Raw genomic sequence first — 21,300 nt, forward strand, 5'->3', positions numbered from 1 at the left:
TTGCAGGCTGCTGAGTTTGCATATTTTGCTGTGAAGTACAGCCAGACTTTTGACCGCTTCGCCTTGGGCATTTTTAATCTGTAGCTCTGCTCTAAAAGAACGTACGTACCTGGGCCCGCCTACTATCCTCGGAAACGTAAAATGATTGGCTAGAATCTAAAGTGTATCACAGCTCAGGGAAAAAAAAAGCACCGAAATAAAGCACCGAAATGTGCGCTGCTTTTCGGTCTGGTTACTACCGTTTATGTCAGAACCGGTGCCATCATGGCACCGGATACCGGTAACCATCCCTAGTCGTGAGTTCTCAGAATCGGCTATCAGAGCACAAGAATGACAAGACCACGGAGCGCAAGTTTGATAACATCATGGAGAGGCTCGCGGCTCTCCAACAGGAGATTGAGAGACCAGTGTGTGTTAAAGAGCAGCTTTGAAATTCTCATGAGTTGCTCGCATAAAAGAAAAATCACCATTTATTGCGGCTATCCCTTCGGCGCCAGCTGTGGGCTCAAGGCTGGAGCCGAACAAAAACTCCCTGATAACGACTGTGTTTAGACTGTTCCTTCCCATTCCATGCTAGGCCACCTGGGTTGGCTGGAAGACTGTTTACTTAGCCTGGCAGGCGAAGGACACTGTCTCAGCTGAACTATGGACATGCATACACATACACTGATATGCACACACTCATCACCCCTCCCTTTCCAAACGCCTTCGATGGTTGTTCCCTCCTGGGGAACACGGCGGGTCTGAGCCCGCGCTGGAATGGTAGCGCTGGGCAGGATGGCTGCTGTGTTTGCTTCGGATTACTCCTCACCCCCTACCCATCCCTGTGGCTTGTCACGTGTTACATAATGTTGTGCTGTGGACATTTATGTGCTTTTTTGTGCAGAGGAGTTTTTTTGTTTCTTGTTCTCATGCTGTCCTTCCCGGAGCCCAGCATGAGTAGAGGTCTCTTTTTTTCCTTTTGTACTTTCCCATTGTAGTGTATATTTCAATGTTTTTCTGTAACGCTACCGATCTCGGACCTGTTTCCCCATGTGATGTCTGTGTTGTGTGTGTATGGTCGGGGGGGGGGGGCGTCCCATTTCACTGCAGGGCACCCTGCATGTGGTGAATAAAGCCTTGATTGCTTGATTTATAATAAATTGTCCCAAACATGGACAGAATCACTGAAATGTTAACTGTAGTCAGTAGTTTATCCCTCCTATTGCATCAAGTCTCTACAAAAGCATCTTTAATGCCACCAGTTTCTTGAGAAACTAGTTCTGGATATAAAAGTTTTATGTGGAAAGCAGCAAACATTGTATAGACAAATTCTGAATTGTGCTAGCTGTGAATCCGTCTTCTCTGCTGTCAATCTCCTTCTATGACTGTGACTGTCTGCACCAGCTGCTGCGATACACTCTGGATAAGAGTGGTCTGGAGAGGGTCAAGATCATAGCCAGTGACAACCTGTGGGAGCCCATTGCCTTCTCTCTGCTGCTAGACCCTGAGCTGAGCACAGCTGTAGACGTGATAGGGTAGGATCCTCCTCTGTCAATAGTTTGTATACGTAGCTTATGTTCTCTATCCTCAGCAGCTAAAACTTCAGCCAGCTGATGGTTGCTGCTTAAAAATGAACCACCTACAAGGCTTTAAATGGTTTGGCACCTTCATACCTTTCTGATCTTTTGCACCCTTATGTTCCATCTCGTACTCTCCGATCCCAGGATTCTGCCGTTTTAAAGGTTCCTAGAGCCAGAAAAAAAAAACTATCGGGGAACATGATTTTTCTTTTCATGCCCCATTTTTGTGGAACAACCTTCCTCAAGATATTAGGCAGGCATGCTCTGTGGAGGTTTTCAAAGCTAAGTTGAAGACCCACTTGTTCACCCTATCCTACATGTCTTAATTCTTTGCCTTTTAGTTTTGTTTTTTGTTTTTTTTATCGTTTTTAACTTTTATTATGTTTTTAACTTGTTAATTTGTGTTTTTAACTTGTATTGCTATGCATCACTTTTATTTATTTATCTCTTTATTTTCAAATAGCTGTATAGCACTTTGTCTGAAAGCACTTTATAAGTTTATAAGTTGTTGTTGTTGGTTATTATTATTATTATTATTATGTAAACTACTAGCAGTAAAAACAACATGCTTTTTTCTAATGGCAGTATAGCACAGAGTCGTTTGTTATTCTTTCTTTTGCGTTTAAACAAAGTGCAGCATTTAATACCTTCTAAGACGGATTTCATCCACGTTTCAGAGCCCATCACAGCACAGAAACAGCTTTGGTGAAGGTTACAAATGATCTTCTTATGGCCTCTGACAGTGGACTCATCTTTGTGCTTATTGTGCTAAACCTCAGTGCAGCGTTTGATACTGTTGATCACTTACCTTTCATGACCACGTAAACGGGGTGGTAAAATCAGCATTCTATCACCTCAGACGTTTAATGAAGGTTAAGCCCTTTCTTTCCAAGCGTGACTTGGAAAGTGTTATTCATGCCTTTATTACCTCACATTTAGATTATTGCAATTCTCTTTTGTCCCGAATTCGAAAATATTGAGCAATGGAACAAACCAACAGAGGCCCAGAAGAGTGCAGTCAAACAATGATTTATTGAGTACACGCGTGGGAAGATGTATACAGCAACACCAGCATCGATCTTCACCGAACAGCTCAATTCAGAATGGTTTTATTCATGTCAGGGTTCAACCCCTTCTGCGTCACAAATTAACATAATATGCATCAGTTTCAGTAAATGGTCAATCTTAAACCGCTAAAATTAGACAAAGAAGTCACATCTTCCATACAAGGCAATTAGGTTCAGACACAGACGGTCCCTCTGGGCTTGTCCTCTTCTTGACTCATCTTCTGTCATCTGTCACTAAGCAAACTAAAATGCAGTTAGAAGCTAAATGAATACCAGGCCTTCGGCCTGGCCTATGTTTAAATCATATGTCTGTAAGCATGAATGCTGTTTATCCTTCTATTGCTCCAAGTCACCTACACAATATATTGTGAAGACATAGCGCTTCACAAAGCTTGAAACCTTTAATAGACTGAGCATCATCTCTGAATGAGCACAAATATGCAATGTGTGTATAAAGTGATTATGGCTGCACCTGTAATAAAAGGTTAATCCAATGCCAGTATCTTTAATAAACATCTTGATGCTATATCAATGCTGTAGGTTATATTATCAATGCAATGTTAATGATAAAGAATATATTGTAGCAGTAAAATAATTTCTTTTATTTCCACACTTTTAATAGGGGTTGGGCAGGGCACTTTGTCACGCTTGCAACTAGTGCAAAATGCTGCGGCACGATTTTTAACTGGCAAAAGGAAATTTGACCACATCACTCCGATTTTGGCCTCTCTACATTGGCTTCCAATTGAATTTAGGATCTGTTTTAAAGTCCTTTTATTGGTTTTTAAATCTCTAAATGGTCTGGCACCTGTTTATTTGTCTGACTTGTTGAAGCCCCAAGTTCTCATTCGTTCTCTTTGATCAGCTGAGCATAGAGCTGGGCGATATGAGATTTTTTCATATCACGATATGTTTTTTTCATTTCAGGCGATAACGATATCTATCACGATATAAGCCAAATAACTATATTTGTAAGATTTAAATGTGCCATTGCTCACAAGTAAAATGTGAAATAATCAGCAGCTTGTTTTTAAATATTTATTTCCCATAATAAGTTCAACAGGGTAGATGTACTTAAGGAACATGAGACTTTTTCAGATAAATAAAGGCAAATATTGCAAACTACACAAAAGGCAGCCGCTAAAGCGTTTAAGTTTCAAAATAGAACAAATGAAACAGACTAAATTGTCAATTCCACTTAGAAACAAAGTATTAATTCTAAAAATAAATCTTAGTTTGTTTTACAGAAGAACAGACAAAACTGACTAACTTTTGTCAATATCAAATAAACTGAGAACTAAAAGGAAATTCTCAATCTCTCCTTGTTGTATAGCTTAGCTTTTCAAACAGTTTTAACAGTTACTTTAGTCTGACAAAAGCCGAATGACGAATTAGCGCTTCCAGTCAGAGACTGAGGCTACGTCCACACGTACACGGGTATTTTTGAAAACGGAGATTTTCCGTTTTCGTTTTAAAAAATAATCCCGTCCACACATAAAGGCAGAAATGAAGGAAAACGCTGCTATGAACATGCCAAAGCAGCAGGTGGAGCTAGATTCCTAACCGTGCAGAAATGTTGGCCAATCAGAAGTCTAGAAGCCTCGGTGGGAAAAAGTAAACAAAGCTGGGGCATAGAAGCAGAACCGAGTCGTAAGTGTGGAGGGACAGTAACTGTGTGTATATGTAAGCATTTAAACACTGCAGAGAGTAGAATTAACAGTATTGTAGAAATTCATTTCACCGAAACAATAACGTGGCGCACAGTGTGACGCATGCACCAGTTTATTGTATTTCCAGACTTGCTTTCGGCACAATTTACAGTGCACGCTACTCTGTTTTTTGTCAGACTTGAAATAGCCGAAATACCTTCACACTACGGAACTTCTATGGCTCTTCCGTTCGACAATCTCTCCGGCGTTGGAACCATCATCTGTTTTCTCTTCGGTCACGCTCGGTTGATTTTTCTAGTCGGCACACTCATTTCCTCCATTACCCGCTGGCTGCTTCCCAAACAAACACACGTGCGGCTTGGCACTTGTGCTGTACGTAACAAGTCACACGACGTGACGCTGCGGCTGTGATTGGTTCGGCTCTGCGCTACTGAATTTGGATCGGCTGACCTTTTTTTTTTTTTTTTTTTTTTTTTTTAAGAGGACAAGAGTGGCGAGGTCTATCGCGATAGCTTAATTTCTCTATCGAGTAAAAGTTATATCGCGATACATATCGTTATCGTTCTATCGCCCAGCTCTAGCTGAGCAGTTGTTGCTTTTGGTCCCAAAGTCACGGCTGAAACTTAGAGGAGACAGAGTGTTCTCTTTTGCAGCGCCGATGCTTTGGAACAACCTTCCTCTCCATATTAGACGGGCTACATCAGTGACAGTTTTTAAGTCCTTATTAAAAAACTATTTTTATTCCCTGGCCTTTAACTCTGTGGGTAACTGACATTTTTATTAATTTTGATGCTATGTCTGATTTCTGTTATTTTATTACTATATTTATATTTGTATTGTACAGCACTTTTTAAAGTGCTATATAAATAAATGATGATGGATTCCCATTCATTTTCTATGACGGTCACTTTTGAACACCACAGATGTAACAAAATTGATTAAAACACTCAAAATTCAACGAAAGAAGTGCTCATCACTTTAATATGTTCAAGTGCATAGTGTGGAGGATGTCATAAGGCCTTTAGGCAATTGGATGTAAAACACAATATTTAGGAGTTTTTAAATTTGTAAATCGGTCTGATTTGACCCGAACACGTCAGGAAATGGAGAGTCCTTTTCACACGCTAAATTTAATTATGGAGTTCCACTGGGTTCTTGATATCCCTATGGCAGTATCATTAGAAGGCATAGCATACCACCAGTTCAGAAGTTTTGGCGCGAGATATGTGAAGACTTATCAAAGGCTACGTTCACACCGCAAGTCTTAATGCTCAATTCCGATTTTTTGATCAAATCTGATTTTTTTTGTCTGCTCGTTCACACTACAATAAAATGCGTTCGCGATGTCTTATCGAGCGCTTCTCCGGCGGTGATAATTGGCGTCTGTCTTGTGTCAGTGACGTAAAAAACGGATTTAATGCGACTTGACCATTTACACAGCAGTCGCTTTCTGAAACATCGGATATGTATCGGATTCAGTACCACATACGAAAGTGACCCAGATCGGATTTGAAAATATCGGATTTGTGCCGGTCACACTGTCATACCATGATCGGATATGGGTCGCATAGGGTCAAAAAAATCGGATTTGATGCGCTTTCGCCTGCAGTGTGAACATAGCCAAAGTGTCTGGAATGTAACATTCCAACTTCCCCTTTAGTGTGTTTGTTGGGCAGCTTAGATAATGTCACTACAGATAAGAATATAGCCCATATGGTTTTCACTGCCGTATGCATAGCCAAGAAAACAGTCCTCATGAACTGGAAAAAACAAAAATAATCTTAATTCTAACCAATATAGAAATTATCTATTAGATTACATTAGTCTCGATACAGCCTCTACCACCACATCAGATCAATTGCTCTGGGCTCCTTTGATTAGCTCCATCACCTAGTGGGGGTGGGGGGTCATAGTTTGGTCCCACCTTCGCTGTAGTGATTGGTGTGGGGGTAGGGACAGGCTTAGGGCGTCGGGGGGTTCCCCAGTAGCATCTTCCTTGGGGGGCTCAACCCGGGGTAGCGGTCATGGCCTATTAGGGGCTCTTAGGTGACGGTTTCCTTGTGGCTGCATGCAGCGGGGCTAAGGGAGGGTCTGTGCTGACGGACGTGGGTTACTGACCTGGTAACCACCCACACATGCAGGGCCCCCCCCTCTGTCCCCTTCTGGCTTCTTGTGCCTCAATTTTATCTCACAACTTAGACATTCACATTATTCACACTCTCATAACACATACATATAGGATCTTGGGGGTGGGCACGCTACACGGACTCCAAAAGACCATCAGGGTGTACACCTCACCCCTGGCGTCATTGCCCACCTCTCAATTTTAAATACACGTAGACACTGAGGGCTATCAGGAGGGGCTATGCGCTTACCTGCTGCTCTCTGGCAGGTAGCTCCATGCCCTCCTGGGTTTTAAATGCACCTTAGAACACACATGCATCAGCACTACATATGAGCGGGTGGAGGGAGGTTTGGAGTCTTCTCTCACCCCCGTTCTCTGCGACCTGCTGGAGCGGGGGGCCAGGAGGAGGAGTTGGCCGTCCGACTGGGGTCTGGAGTGTGGGGCCTCCCTGCTGCTGCGGAGTCGGGGCGGTCTGCTTTTCCCCACTTCAGGGAAAAGGGTAACACCACCTGGGTCTGGGTGCAGTTTCCCCCTCCAGGGGCAAAGGTACCTAGACCCGGTTCTTAGAGTACGCTTGGGGAGTGTGATTGTGTGTACAGTGTCTCTCTATGTCTGTCTCCACGTTGGGTGAGTGTTGAGTAATTGCATATGAGAGCATAAGGGTGGGAATGGATGTTTGTATCTGTGTGTGCCTGTATGTCTGTGTCTATATGTCAGGTTGGGTATCAGACGCCACCTCTCTGGGGACATCTCAGGCCCTCTAAGGTATGGAGGCCTATCTCCCCCCACCACTTCCCCTGCCAGTGGCAGACGCCCTCAGACATCGGTGCTTTGGTGGTTCTTTGTGTCCGGGGATGGGCGCCCGGGTACACACCGGCTCACTCCTTGGTGGCTGCTTGTCGGGGCCTGGAGCCTGGGGCTCGCTTTGGCCACTTCGGGGGTTGGGTGCCCTCGGCCTCTCGGCCTGGGGCTCGGTCACTCTGGCACAGCTGGCTGCCGGCGGAGCTCACGGGCACGTCACTGCAACCCCCCCCTCCTGGCTTCTGCTCCGCGGCTGCTGAGTGACCCCTCATCTGGGGCTCTCCTCAGCTCTTTCTGGGATAGTGGCGCAGCTGCCCCTGTGTTGGTCTTCCTTGGTCTCTTGTGTTCTGAGGGCCTCTGGATGTCTGGAGTTTTGATCTCCTCCATACCTGCTTCATGCCCTGGTGGACGGGGCTGTGCCCCCCCCCCCACACACACACACACACCTCCTCTAGCAGATCATTACATGAAGGAACCTTTTAAAAACAAGCGCGTCCATGCTCACAGGTGTACACACGGGTGATCACACACACAAGCTACACCCTTTTTGGCTCCTACCTCAAAGCACACTGTGCGCTGTTGATATTACGTGCTGCACAATAATGTTTAATATTTAGTATTTACTGTCATATTCCCATATATCATCGTGATGTTGTTTATTGTATTGCTCTCCTTTTCTTCTGCTGTTTTTCTTTTTTCTTTCTCAGGTGATCTAGGTTATTGTATTGTATGTATTTTTTTTTTTGTCTGCTTATTTAATTTTTTGGTTTTTTTGCCCTTTATCCCCGTCTGTCTTCTCCGCTGTTTTTTCCCCCCCCTCTTCCTTTCTCCCTTTTCTTTTCCTCATTCAAGTCTGTCCCGTATCTAGCAAGTGTAAATAAAAAAATAAATAAAATAAACAATAAAAGGTGAATCAAATAAACCATTACGGCAAAGGCTGGGATGTTCAATTTGGTAAAGTAAATCCGTTGGGCATCTTTCTTGGCCTTTAGACAATAATTCTGATGGCAAAAGAACCAAACGGGACAGGCAAAACAAAAAAAAAGACAGCATACATTTTCACTGCCATGCAGATGACACCCAGCTTTATCTATCCATGGAGCCAGATCACACACACCAATTAGTTAGACTGTAGTAATGTCTTAAGAAGCTCATAAAGATGTCTCATACTGACCTTGATGACCTCTAATTTGTTTTTGCTTCTAGTATCAGAAAAATGGTATCTAACTAGATGCTTACTCTGGATGGGATTACCTTGGCCTGGATGGCATCCTGGATTTAGGATAGGTACTTCTTCCACAATTGTAAAAAGTTAATCAATATTTGATCAGAGCATGTGTTCACTGTTCATCAAAACAGTGATCAGTAATTTTACTAATAACCAGGGAAGTACAGAGCAGAAACAGCTTTTTAATATTGTTCTTGCTCGCACCTTTCTGAACACTTTTAAGATTTAAAATAAACAAATATATAAACTTATTAAACAAAAATTTAAAGAATTTCAAGGAAATTGTGCAAATATTTGTCAGACAGCTAATAGATGTGTGATGTTTCCCTGTGGTCTGCAAGTCCAGGCCCAGAGACCAGACTGATGGATCTAAAACAGATATAACTAAAGTTAATCCAGTGGTTACCTGCACAGAGATAACCACAAAGCATAAACAACTTAGCTGCTGCAAGCTAGGTGTGCTACGAGCTTGCTGTGTAATGTAATATAATATAAGATTTACACAGCATGTTCAGACCAATGAGCTACTTACTAAAGATGTCCAAACCCTTTTCTTTCCAAGCTCCTTAGACTATTAAAGAAACCCTGTCACATCCTTCTCTTCTGTCCACTCCACAGATTGTCTGTTCAGGTTCATCTAGGTAATATTTCAGGCTCTCTAAACTCACAGTTAGTGGAGCTCTGCAGCCAGATGTCTAAGAAACAATTTTACCTTTCTTAGGAATGCTGCATGCTTAAATCATAGAAGCTATGTAATGCTATGTAATGCTGTGCAACAAGCACAGAATTACACAGCATCAATGGGACAGCAGTGCAGAGGATTCAGAGCTTATCTTAGAATCCTCAGGTTTAAAATATTGTTTCAACATTAAAGTAATCCAGTGACACACCAAACAATAACTTGATTGTTCCAAGCTTTGTTTTTCAAATTGTAACCAAATGCAGTTTAAAAATGTGATAGCGACAAAGAAAAACTATTTCTTCTTTCCAAAACAAAAACTGAGAAAGGAGTCAAGGATTAAATGGAATTTTAAAAAATATATGATTTTTGTAACCGTATCATCCAATTTCAATAATATTATAATTCTTTTCTGTTTCTCTTGTTTTCCCCTCTGGTAAATAAATCAGTTCCCTTTCAGTCTATTCACTCAGTACACATAAGTATGGGATAGCCCTCGCACATCCTGCCGAAGAAACCTTTATTCACTCCTTCAAGGCAGATGACCTGTGTTGACATGCACACAGCCCCACCTGCACATATAACCCCTATCATCACAGATGTCTCTCAGTTCTTACGCTCTTCCCCTCGCTGAGAACACCTCTGCTGAGTTGGGCTAGCTATCTGCTGCTAGTTAGGTCCGTTGTCTGCTGACTTGAACTTAACTTAACTGCCGCTGTTGGTGTTAGTCTCCATCTCTGGTTCCTGATGACAAGCCTGCTGGCACCTCTTCTTAACGAGGTCAGAGTTGCCACGGATTACATCATCCATGCGTCCCGCTGTGCAGTGCTCTCCCTGGGCAGAGGGATGGCTTCGACAGTAGTAGCGCAGAGGCACCTGTGACTGACCTTCTCTGGCGTCCCGGATAGGGACAGGGCTGTATATCTGGACTAACCAGTGTCTGCGGCTAAGTTATTCGGACATTCACTAGATTCAATCTGAGGAAGAAGCAGACAGAAGCTTTGCGCGACATCATCCCCAAACGTCAGGCGAAACCCAAACCCACAGCTACCTCGCACAGGCCCGCCACTCCTCTGCCAACTGGCAAAAGACCGGCGCCCACTGCTGCAGTGGGTGTGCCGCCAGCGGGAGCACATCCTCCACCCTGAGCTCCGCACCAGTCAGCCTGGAGCAAAGGACAACCCTTGGACCCCCGGCGGGACCCGACGCCCAGGAGGAAGCCTCAGCCCTCCTACAGTGGCTTGCAAAAGTATTTGGCCCCCTTGAACTTTTCCACATTTTGTCACATTACAGCCACAAACATGAATCAATTTTATTGGAATTCCATATGAAAGACCAATACAAAGTGGTGTACACTTGAGAAGTGGAACGAAAATCATACATGATTCCAAACATTTTTTACAAATAAATAACTGCAAAGTGGGATGTGCGTAATTTATTCAGCCCCCTTTGGTCTGAGTGCAGTCAGTTGCACATAGACATTGCCTGATGAGTGCTAATGACTAAATAGAGTGCACCTGTGTGTAATCTAATGTCAGTACAAATACAGCTGCTCTGTGATGGCCTTAGAGGTTGTCTAAGAGAATATTGGGCGCAACAACACCATGAAGTCCAAAGAACACACCAGACAGGTCAGGGATAAAGTTCTTGAGAAATTTAAAGCAGGCTTAGGCTACAAAAAGATTTCCCAAGCCTTGAACATCCCACGGAGCACCGTTCAAGCGATCATTCAGAAATGGAAGGAGTATGGCACAACTGTAAACCTACCAAGACAAGGCCGTCCACCTAAACTCACAGGCCGAACAAGGAGAGCGCTGATCATAAATGCAGCCAAGAGGCCCATGGTGACTCTAGACGAGCTGCCTCATTTCCGCAGAGTCGTAAACAAGACAGTCAGCATCAAAGCAGCAGGAAGAAAATAAAGGTGCTATTGCAGAAAAGAGCAATACAAGTACAGCCGTTAGTTTGTTCAAAAAAAAGGGGGGGAGGGCTTCATCCCATCCACAACCTGTGAGTCTTGAACATGTATCTACGAATGTACAAGGTCAAGATGCTAACACTCAGACAGCTCTTGAATGCAGTTGGTCCGGGAGATTGGTTTGCAACAATCGATCTAACAGATGCTTATTTTCATATGACTATACACCCGAACTACAGGCAGTTTCTGAGGTTTGCATTCGAGGGCGTAGCCTACAAATACTTGGTGCTGCCTTTTGGGTTCTTGCTTGCTCCTTGCACCTTTGCAAAATGTGCCGAGGTGGCGCTAGCACCCCTCCGAGAGAGAGGCATCCGCATCTTAGCCTACCTAGACGACTGAACTCTCGTAGCTTGCTCCAGAGAGCAGGTGGAGACTCAGTTGTCACTGGTTTTGTGACACATTCACACACTGGGTTTCTCTGTGAACTTTCAGAGCTCGCTAATCCCGAGTCAGCAGATTTATTTCCTCGGTTTAGAAATATGCTTGCTTTCCAGCCGCTCACGTTTGTCAGAGCATCGCTTCCTCATTCAGGTTCAGCTGGGACGCAGACTGCATTTCCAGATGATATTAGGTTTGTTGGGCATGATGGCATCTATGATCGCCGTAGTGCCGCTTGGACTTTTAAAGATGAGTGTTTCAGTGCTGGATTCTCTCTCATTGCCTGTGGGCATCGTGTCACCTCGGGAGGAGGCATGCTAGCTCTCCGTCCCTGGAGGAAGCCCAGGCTGTTGCATCAGGGCTCTTGGACTGGGAGGGTGTTGTTTTGCTAGGTGGTGTCCACAGATGCTTCCCTAAGGGGGTAGGGAGCGCTGTGCGGTGCATCAGTGAGAGGGATCTGGTCCCCAGCCCGGTGCGAGCTGCACATCAACCACTTAGAGCTGTTAGCAGTGTTCTTAGCTCTCAAACATTTCCGTCCAGTCCTGGAGGGCCAACATGTCCTAGTCAGGACGGACAATTCAACAGTAGTCTCTTACATAAACAGGCATGGAGGAATACGCTCCTCTCAACTGTTGAAGCTGCCTCGCTCTGCTGTTATGGTGCAGTGTTCATTTTCTGTCTCTAAGAGCCATCCATGTTCTGGGTTACCTGAACTTGGGGCCAGACCTTCTCTCTAGCGGGGGGTCCTCTGGTGAGGGAATGGAGGTTGCACCCTTTGATAGTGGCTCAGATTTAGGATCTGTTAGGCAAGGCACAAGTAGATCTTTTTGCCTCCAGGGTAAATACTCACTTCCACATGTTTTTCTCCATAATCAACCACGATGCACCGTTGGGCATGGACACGTTAGCACACCAATGGCCAGACGTGCTCCCTTGTGCATTTCTCCCAGTGAAAATGACATCTCCAGTTCTGGAGAGAGTGCATCAGCAGTCGCTCTCTCTGATTCTAGTGGCCCTTTGGTGGCCCACAAGGTTGTGGTATGCAGAAATAATCAGCCTGCTAGCAGCGAGTCCTTGGCAGCTTCCTCTCCGCGGGGACCTCCTCTCTCAAGGTGCGAGGAGAAGTGGTTCATCCACGCTCGGATCTGTGGCGGCTTTATGCTTACCTGCTGAGAGGTCAAACTTGATTGCTAAGGGTCTGCCAATAAGTGTGATAGCGACAATTCAGAGCATTAGGGCCTCATCCACTAGAGGCTTGTATGCTTACAAATGGAGCTTTGAGCAATGGTGCCAGGATTGCCATACTCTCCCATTTCAGTGCTCTATTGTGGTTGTTTTGACATTCCTGCAGGAGCTGCTAGATAAGGGCCTTTCATTTTCAACAAATAAGGTTTATTTAGCAGCTATATCTGCTTGTCATATTGGCTTTGACGGGATGACATCAGATGCATCTCCCCTTGCCTTACGTTTTCTGAAAGGGGTTCACCGGCTGAGACCCATGCTTCTGCCCAGTGTCCCTGCTTGGGTCTTATCTTTGGTGCTGGAGGCCCTTTGTGGCCAACACTTTGAACACATTGAGACTTTGGATATGAAATTTCTCTCATATAAGATGCATTACTTCTCACTTTGGCTTCACCAAACACATGTCTGTGTATTGCGTTCAGATGCTGCCTTTTTTCCCAAGATCATGCCAGCATCTTATAGCTCAATGGAGTTTGATTTGCTGAGCTTTTGCTCCCCTCCTTTTGTATCTGAGGAGCAGAGAGGGCTACATTCTCATTGTCCTGTGCGTGCGCTACGTACCTACATTGAGCATACTCAGAATATGCGTTTATGTAACCAGCTGTTCATCTGTTTCGCTAGTCCAGCCAGAGGTTCCACCAGGGGGATGGCAACTTCATGGGCTCTTTTGGGGTGCCTATAGCTGATATTTGTGCAGCAGCTAGTTGGGCATCACCACACACTTTTGTGTGGTTTTATTGGTTCGACATTAAAGCCCCTTTGGTGGCTCGCACTGTCCTTTCTGCTGGGTCTACTGCACACTAAGGTGGTGGTGGTCCAATTCCAGTTCAGTGGCTGCTCTGCAGGGTGTGTATATATCTTCCATACTTATGTGTTGTACCTCGCTCCTCTCCTTCAGGGAACAGAAGTTATAGACATAACTGTGTGTTCCCTTTCAGTTGATTCACTCGGTACAACACAAGGTGGCCCCACTGAGCAGTTTGGCTCGGTGAAGAGCGGCTATCGAACTGAGGGATGTCTGTGATGACAGCGGTTATATGTGCAGGCGGCGCTATACGCATGTCATCACGGGTCATCTGACTTAAAGGCATGAATAAAGGTTTCCTCAGACAGGACACGTGAGGGCATGATATCCCATACTTATGTGTTGTACCTCGTTCCTCTCCTTCAAGGAACAGAAGTAATAGTGATAGGTTTGTAGCATAAACCTATTCGCTTGAACGTTAAGGACAACTTACTACACAGCAAAAGCAAGACACAAGTAGGCAAAGTTCTCTGTGTTACTCATGCATGAGGGAGGCCTGCCTGGAGCCAAGTGTCGTTCCACCCACTTGACCTCCGTCAGACTCTCAGCCATAGCACTTCTTTTATTGTGGTTACATGAATATACATAGGTTCATTAACATATGACGTCTACATACACACAAAGAGTACCTTGCCTGTGCGTTGTGTAAGTGTCTCCACAGACTACTAAGGATCAAACCTCTACCAACACGACATTGATTATAAAACTCTAAGCATAAATGAGTAGATATTTCTAAGCATAAATGACAATCCGCTATATAACCCTGACAAATAGACATAACTGTTTGCTTCACAAGCTATAAAATACAGGCTTTACAATCTGTGACTGTTTGATACTCAGCTTTAACTCCTTTTGTAGCTACTTTTGTTTTTTGTTTTTTTGCTGTATGGGAACAGCTTGAATACAGAAATCTGAACTGTGATCACCAAGTTTGACCTTTTGTATGTCCAGATGGGACTATTGCAACTCTCTTTACTTGGGCCTCCAACTCTCCCTCCTTCAGCGCCTGTAATTAGTCCAAAATGTGGCAGCATGCCTCTTAACTGGCACTAGAAGGCATGAGCACATCACCCCTACCCTCGCTAACTTACACTGGCTTCCTGTCAAATATCGCATTGATTTCAAAATCCTTCTGCTCACTTTCAAAATTCTAAATAACCTGGCCCCTAGCTACCTAAGTGATCTCCTTGATCTGTACAACCCAAAGAGAGCACTAAGATCCTCCAGCCAACTGCTCGTAATGCAGCCGAGGTCTTGTTTAAAAACCAGAGGGACTTTCGCTTCTGGCCGCATGGAGTGAAGTAGTGGGTGCGTTCAGCTCCGCTTATTATTTTTAAATATTGCATATGCATACTTAATTCTTGGTTAGCAGAAGCCACGCTAAAATGGATACTAAGAAGACCAGAAAATACACACAAAAGACCATAGACATCGATTCGACCATCTCGAGCGGGGAATATGGCGAAGCAACTAAAGCTAAAGCTAATGCTAACGTGGAGACGGGGGAGGAAGCGCCTATATCTGTGGGTACGCTGCGACCAGAAATACGTGCAGGACTGAAACCGTATGAAGACAGTTTGGACAGCATTAAAATCCAGTTGGCTAGTATACACAAAGGAATCAGCAGTGATATATCTGTGTTGCAAGAAGAAGCTAAAGCAGATATTAAAACCACCCGAGACGAACTCATGGGAAAAGTTGAACAGCTGTTCACTATGCAAGCAGAGGCAGCGAGCACACAGAAAGAGATGGAGAAGTCCCTGAGTGACACGACTGACAGGCTGACAACACTGGAAAAGTCCTATATGTCTCTAAAGGCAGACCATCAGAAGCTACAAGAGAAATGCACTAACTTAGAAGATAGAAGTCGCAGACAGAATATCAGAGTAGTTGGTGTTGCAGAAGGCGCAGAAGCGAATAACATCACCGATTTTGCCGCAAAGTTTCTGGCGGAGGTCCTCGGAGCAGACAACTTTGACTCCCCTATTGTTATTGATCGAGCTCACAGAAGCCCCAAACCACGCAGCGGGGAGCGACCGAGGCCCATTATTATCCGATTGCACTACTTCACAGACAAGGAGAAGATCCTGAGACTGTTTCGTAATAAAGGAAACTTATGCTTCAACGGGTCTCCAGTTTATATTTTCCCCGATATAAGTCCTGAGGTTGGGCGGATGCGAGCAACCTTCAATCAACTGAAGCAGAAACTCCGCAGCGCTGGCATCCAATACAGCCTGTATTATCCAGCCAAATTGGTGATTACGGCAAACGGCTCCAGATACACGTTTACCGACGCACAAGCAGCTGAGAAATTTATCTTGTCCAACAAGCTGATCACATCGGAAGATGAAACTGAATGGGAGGCGCTGGCCAGCTGATCGAGAAAGACATTACTGGATGGTCACACTCACTGACTGAGTTGATAAACTCTTATTCAGGTGAAATATATTATTATGCTGTTGAGGATATTTTTACATCTTCTTCCTTTCTTTGTTCTGTTTTGAGAGAATGAATAAGTTTATAGAAGGAGAATGAATTAGAATGTGTTCGCAAGAAAATTCATAGTTAATATTTAAATTGATTAATATTAAGGTAATTTAAGTTATAAGATGATGTTTATTCTCTTACCAATGTAATCTCTTCTTGTATGTAAACCATCATAATAGGAATTAAGGGTAATGGCAGAGCCTGAACTACTTTTTTCCCCCCTTTATTTATTAATTTTATTATTATTATTGATATTATTATTACTGTGAGTGTGCTTTATCAAAATTAAACTGGATATGAATAATATAATTCTTTAGGAGCTTAGTGGTAAGTCAGATGCTCATATCTCTCTCTGAGTTGAGACTTAAATACTTTTGTTGTATGGAGTCCCCTCTCTGTCCAAGCTCTGTTGGAGTGCTTTGGTCAGGGAGGAGCAGAGAGGAAGTAGGGACTGTTTTTGTGGGGTTTTTTGTTTGGGTTCTCACCTGCACTTTTGTTTGTATTTTGTTTGGAGGCCATTTTATTAAAAAAGGAGGGGGGAAAGGGTTTAATTGGGTTGCAAATCTTTATTTATAAGTTAAATAATGGTTATTGATAATTATAAAAACCTAGTAAATTTTGTGTCATGGAATTGTAAAGGACTCAATAGTGCTGTTAAGCGGGGCAATATTCTAGCACACCTTAAAAAACTGGGGACAAATACTGTATAGGATATTTGCAGGAAACCCATTTGAGAAATCAGGATCATCAGAAGCTATGTAGCAGATGGATTGGGCAGGTGTTTCATTCTAACTTTACAGCTAAGAATAGAGGTGCAGCCATTATTATCAAAAAACGGATTCCCTTCATAGCGTCAAAAGTATTATTGGACCCTCGTGGACGTTACATCATAGTTACAGGAAAACTTTATAACAATCAGGTTACACTAGCAAATATTTATGCCCCTAATGTTGAGGATGCAGGTTTTATTAAATCATTTATATCCTCTTTACCTAATATGGACACCCATAAACTGATAATTGGTGGCGATTTTAATTTCGTTTTGGATTCTATTCTAGTCTTGATAGATCATCACAAAGATCAGTATTTAAATCAAAATTTGTGAAAACTATTCAAGAATTTATGAAGACATATAAACTGATAGATCCATTTAGAGCTATTTCCCCTAACTCTAAGCAATTTTCATTTTTCTCTTCTGTTCATCATACTTATTCTAGAATAGACTTTTTCTTAATAGATTATAGATTTCTTACACAGATCCAAAGTTGTGACTATAAGGCAATAGTTTTATCTGACCATAGTCCAGTATTGCTACAACTAGCAATAGGAGATAGACCTACTGCACCAAAATGGAGATTTAATAATGGTTTGCTGTTAGATAATATCTTAGTAAATGAAATAAAGGATCAAATCAAGCTATTTATTTCAATAAATGGCACACTTGAAGTTACGAGATCCATACTATGGGACACATTAAAAGCCTACTTGAGAGGCCAAATTATCTCATTGAGTAGCTATAGGAATAAGCAACGAAAAGAAAGAGAGTTAAACATAACAATGGAACTTTTAGAAATAGACAAGGAATATGCTATCTCTCCTTCATCGAAACTTTATAAAAAGGTCCCATTGCAGACAGAACTTAAATTGCTTTATACAAATGACACGATAAGATTACTTACACAACTTCGACATAAATACTATGAACACGGGGAAAAAACAGGTAGTTTACTAGCAAGGCAAATTAAAGAAGTTGCAGCTTCAAGACTGATTACAGAAATAAGAACTAGTGCAGGGCAATTAACAACTGACCCAAAGAGAATTAATGATGTATTCCGAGAATATTATAAAGCACTTTACTCTTCAGACTTAAAAAAAGATCCAAACATAATCGAAAGTTTTTTCGATTCTATTCAAGTTTCATCTATCAATATAGAACACAAACTATTGTTAGAACAACCAATAACATTAAGGGAGATAAATCAGGCTATTCAAAGTATGCAGTGCTCGAAAAGTCCCGGTCCAGATGGGTATAGTGCTGAATTCTATAAGACCTTTAGTGAACAAATTTCACCCGTTCTTTTGGAGGTATATAACTATGCTCTAACTAAAGGATGCTTACCTTCAACCATGTATGATAGCACTATCTCTCTAATCCACAAGCCTGGTAAGGATCCTTTGGAACCTGGTTCGTACAGACCAATAAGTCTATTGAACGTAGATAATAAAATATTGGCAAAAATTCTGGCTATGCGATTAGAGATAGTTCTCCCAACAGTTGTGTCGGAGGACCAAACGGGATTTGTAAAAAATAGACAGTTATCTTTTAATATTAGAAGGCTATTCAATATTATATACAGGGAGTGCAGAATTATTAGGCAAGTTGTATTTTTGAGGAATAATTTTATTATTGAACAACAACCATGTTCTCAATGAACCCAAAAAACTCATTAATATCAAAGCTGAATGTTTTTGGAAGTAGTTTTTAGTTTGTTTTTAGTTTTAGCTATTTTAGGGGGATATCTGTGTGTGCAGGTGACTATTACTGTGCATAATTATTAGGCAACTTAACAAAAAACAAATATATACCCATTTCAATTATTTATTTTTACCAGTGAAACCAATATAACATCTCCACATTCCCAAATATACATTTCTGACATTCAAAAACAAAACAAAAACAAATCAGCGACCAATATAGCCACCTTTCTTTGCAAGGACACTCAAAAGCCTGCCATCCATGGATTCTGTCAGTGTTTTGATCTGTTCACCATCAACATTGCGTGCAGCAGCAACCACAGCCTCCCAGACACTGTTCAGAGAGGTGTACTGTTTTCCCTCCTTGTAAATCTCACATTTGATGATGGACCACAGGTTCTCAATGGGGTTCAGATCAGGTGAACAAGGTGGCCATGTCATTAGTTTTTCTTCTTTTATACCCTTTCTTGCCAGCCACACTGTGGAGTACTTGGACGCGTGTGATGGAGCATTGTCCTGCATGAAAATCATGTTTTTCTTGAAGGATGCAGACTTCTTCCTGTACCACTGCTTGAAGAAGGTGTCTTCCAGAGACTGGCAGTAGGACTGGGAGTTGAGCTTGACTCCATCCTCAACCCGAAAAGGCCCCACAAGCTCATCTATGATGATACCAGCCCAAACCAGTACTCCACCTCCACCTTGCTGGCGTCTGAGTCGGACTGGAGCTCTCTGCCCTTTACCAATCCAGCCACGGGCCCATCCATCTGGCCCATCAAGACTCACTCTCATTTCATCAGTCTATAAAACCTTAGAAAAACCAGTCTTGAGATATTTCTTGGCCCAGTCTTGACGTTTCAGCTTGTGTGTCTTGTTCAGTGGTGGTCGTCTTTCAGCCTTTCTTACTTGAGTGGGATTTCCTCTTCTCGACCCTATCAAAGTATGGCATAGGCCCTAATTATATCTCCTTTGTTAAGCTGCTTTACACAAAACCTAAGGCCTCGGTTAATACAAGTAATATATCTTCTAGTCCTTTCCTCCTCCACCGCTCTACAAGACAAGGGTGCCCTTTGTCCCCATTGCTATTTGCACTTGTCATAGAACCTCTTGCCATTCAATTACGCTCTACAAAAGATTATAAAGGAATAAGGAGATTTGGTGTAGAACATAAGGTCTCTCTATGCAGATGATTTTTTTGCTATATATCACTGACCCTACTAAATCATTGCCAAAAATTATGACAGTTTTAACTGAATTTGGGAAAATTTCTGGATACAAAATCAACTTAACAAAAAGCATATTGTTTCCGATTAGTTCTTTAGAAAAATTAGATAGCGCTACATTGATCTCGTTTCCTTTTACAATCTCAAATACCTTCAAATATCTTGGAATAACTGTAACCCGTGAATTCTCTGGCCTTTTTAAACATAATTTTGTTAATTTATACCATCAAACTGAACAGAACTTGGAAAGACTGTCTAAACTGCCCATCTCGCTTGCTGGCCGAGTAAATATCATTAGGATGAGCACTTTACCCAAATTGTTATTTTTGTTTCAATGTATCCCAATATTGATCACAAATTTTTTTTTAAGAAAATAGACCAGTTAATCTCTCAGTTTATCTGGAACAAAAAGACACCCAGAATAAGAAAGATATTTCTCCAAAGATCCAAGATTACAGGAGGAATGGGGTTGCCTTGTTTTCAGTTTTATTATTGGGCCTGTAATATACGTTGTATGTCATTCTGGGGCGGGGAACATAGACCTGATTGGGAACGGATGGAAAGTATGACTTTTTTCTCCAATACTCTTAAATCTTTGGTTCATTCAAACTCAGATCTGGGTAAGCATAAATGTAAAAATCCGGTAGTGTCTGACTCACTAAAAATTTGGTCTCAAATTAGAAAGCATTTTCATTGGCGTCAATGTTCAATCTTTACACCATTAATTCATAATCAAGCATACACATTGCTCTCAGGATCAACATTCCAGCTATGGAGTTCCAAAGGGATACACACAATCAAGGATCTGTTTATTGATAATCTTTTTCCTTCGTTTCAACAACTTCAGCAAAGATTTTCCATAGAAAACAGAGATTTTTTCAAGTATTTACAAATACGTCATTTTTTTAAAGAAACGTTTCCATCCTTTCCCAATGAACCACAAAAGCTAGTTTCAGATGATCTATTCTTAATGAACCCGCTAAAGAAAGGAGCTATTTCTAGGATCTACAACCAACTTTTGCAAATAGACAGTACAACTACATTGGACCACTTGAGATATGCTTGGAGTGAAGAACTGGCTACTAACATCACTAAAGATCAATGGACTAAGGCACAAGAACTGGTTCACTCCACTTCTGTCTGCTGCAGGCACAGACTACTACAATTTAAGGTCTTGCATAGGCTCCATCTGTCTAAATTGAAGGTTTCAAGGATGTTTCCTGGGGCTGACTCAAGATGTGATCGATGTGGCCAGAATTCTGCCTCATTGTCACATATGTTTTGGACATGTCCTAATATCGCTACCTACTGGTCTAAAATATTTAAAACTTTGTCTGATATTTTTAAAAAACAGCTCCCCCCAGACCCAGTAATGGCACTATTTGCTGTAGCTACAGTTAAAAACTTAAATAATAAACAAATTCGTGCTCTGAGTTTTATAACATTGCTTGCAAGACGCCTTATACTTCTAAATTGGAAAAATAAAGCCCCCCCAACTCATTCTGCTTTATTAAGAGACACAGTGTATCATTTACAGTTGGAGAAAATTTAATTTTCATTAAGAGATAATGTTAAACAGTTTT

The 21,300-nt window shown here is 42.3% G+C and overlaps 1 protein-coding gene across 2 annotated transcripts in view; it reads left to right on the plus strand.

Moving 5' to 3' along the window:
* galcb (galactosylceramidase b) overlaps positions 1–21,300 on the plus strand; it is a 46,143-nt gene that overhangs the window by 10,199 nt on the left and 14,644 nt on the right. Inside the window, exon 7 of one of the 2 annotated variants that reach the window (XM_024806288.2) lies at positions 1,387–1,517. The exons of the other annotated variant lie outside the window; for it this stretch is intronic. Within the exon in view, the coding sequence (XP_024662056.1) occupies positions 1,387–1,517 (131 nt within the window). The remainder of the gene's footprint in view (positions 1–1,386; positions 1,518–21,300) is intronic. 2 annotated transcript variants of the gene reach the window in all.

The sequence above is a fragment of the Maylandia zebra genome, linkage group LG19, assembly GCF_041146795.1.
Source record: "Maylandia zebra isolate NMK-2024a linkage group LG19, Mzebra_GT3a, whole genome shotgun sequence".
NCBI classification, from domain to species: domain Eukaryota; kingdom Metazoa; phylum Chordata; class Actinopteri; order Cichliformes; family Cichlidae; genus Maylandia; species Maylandia zebra.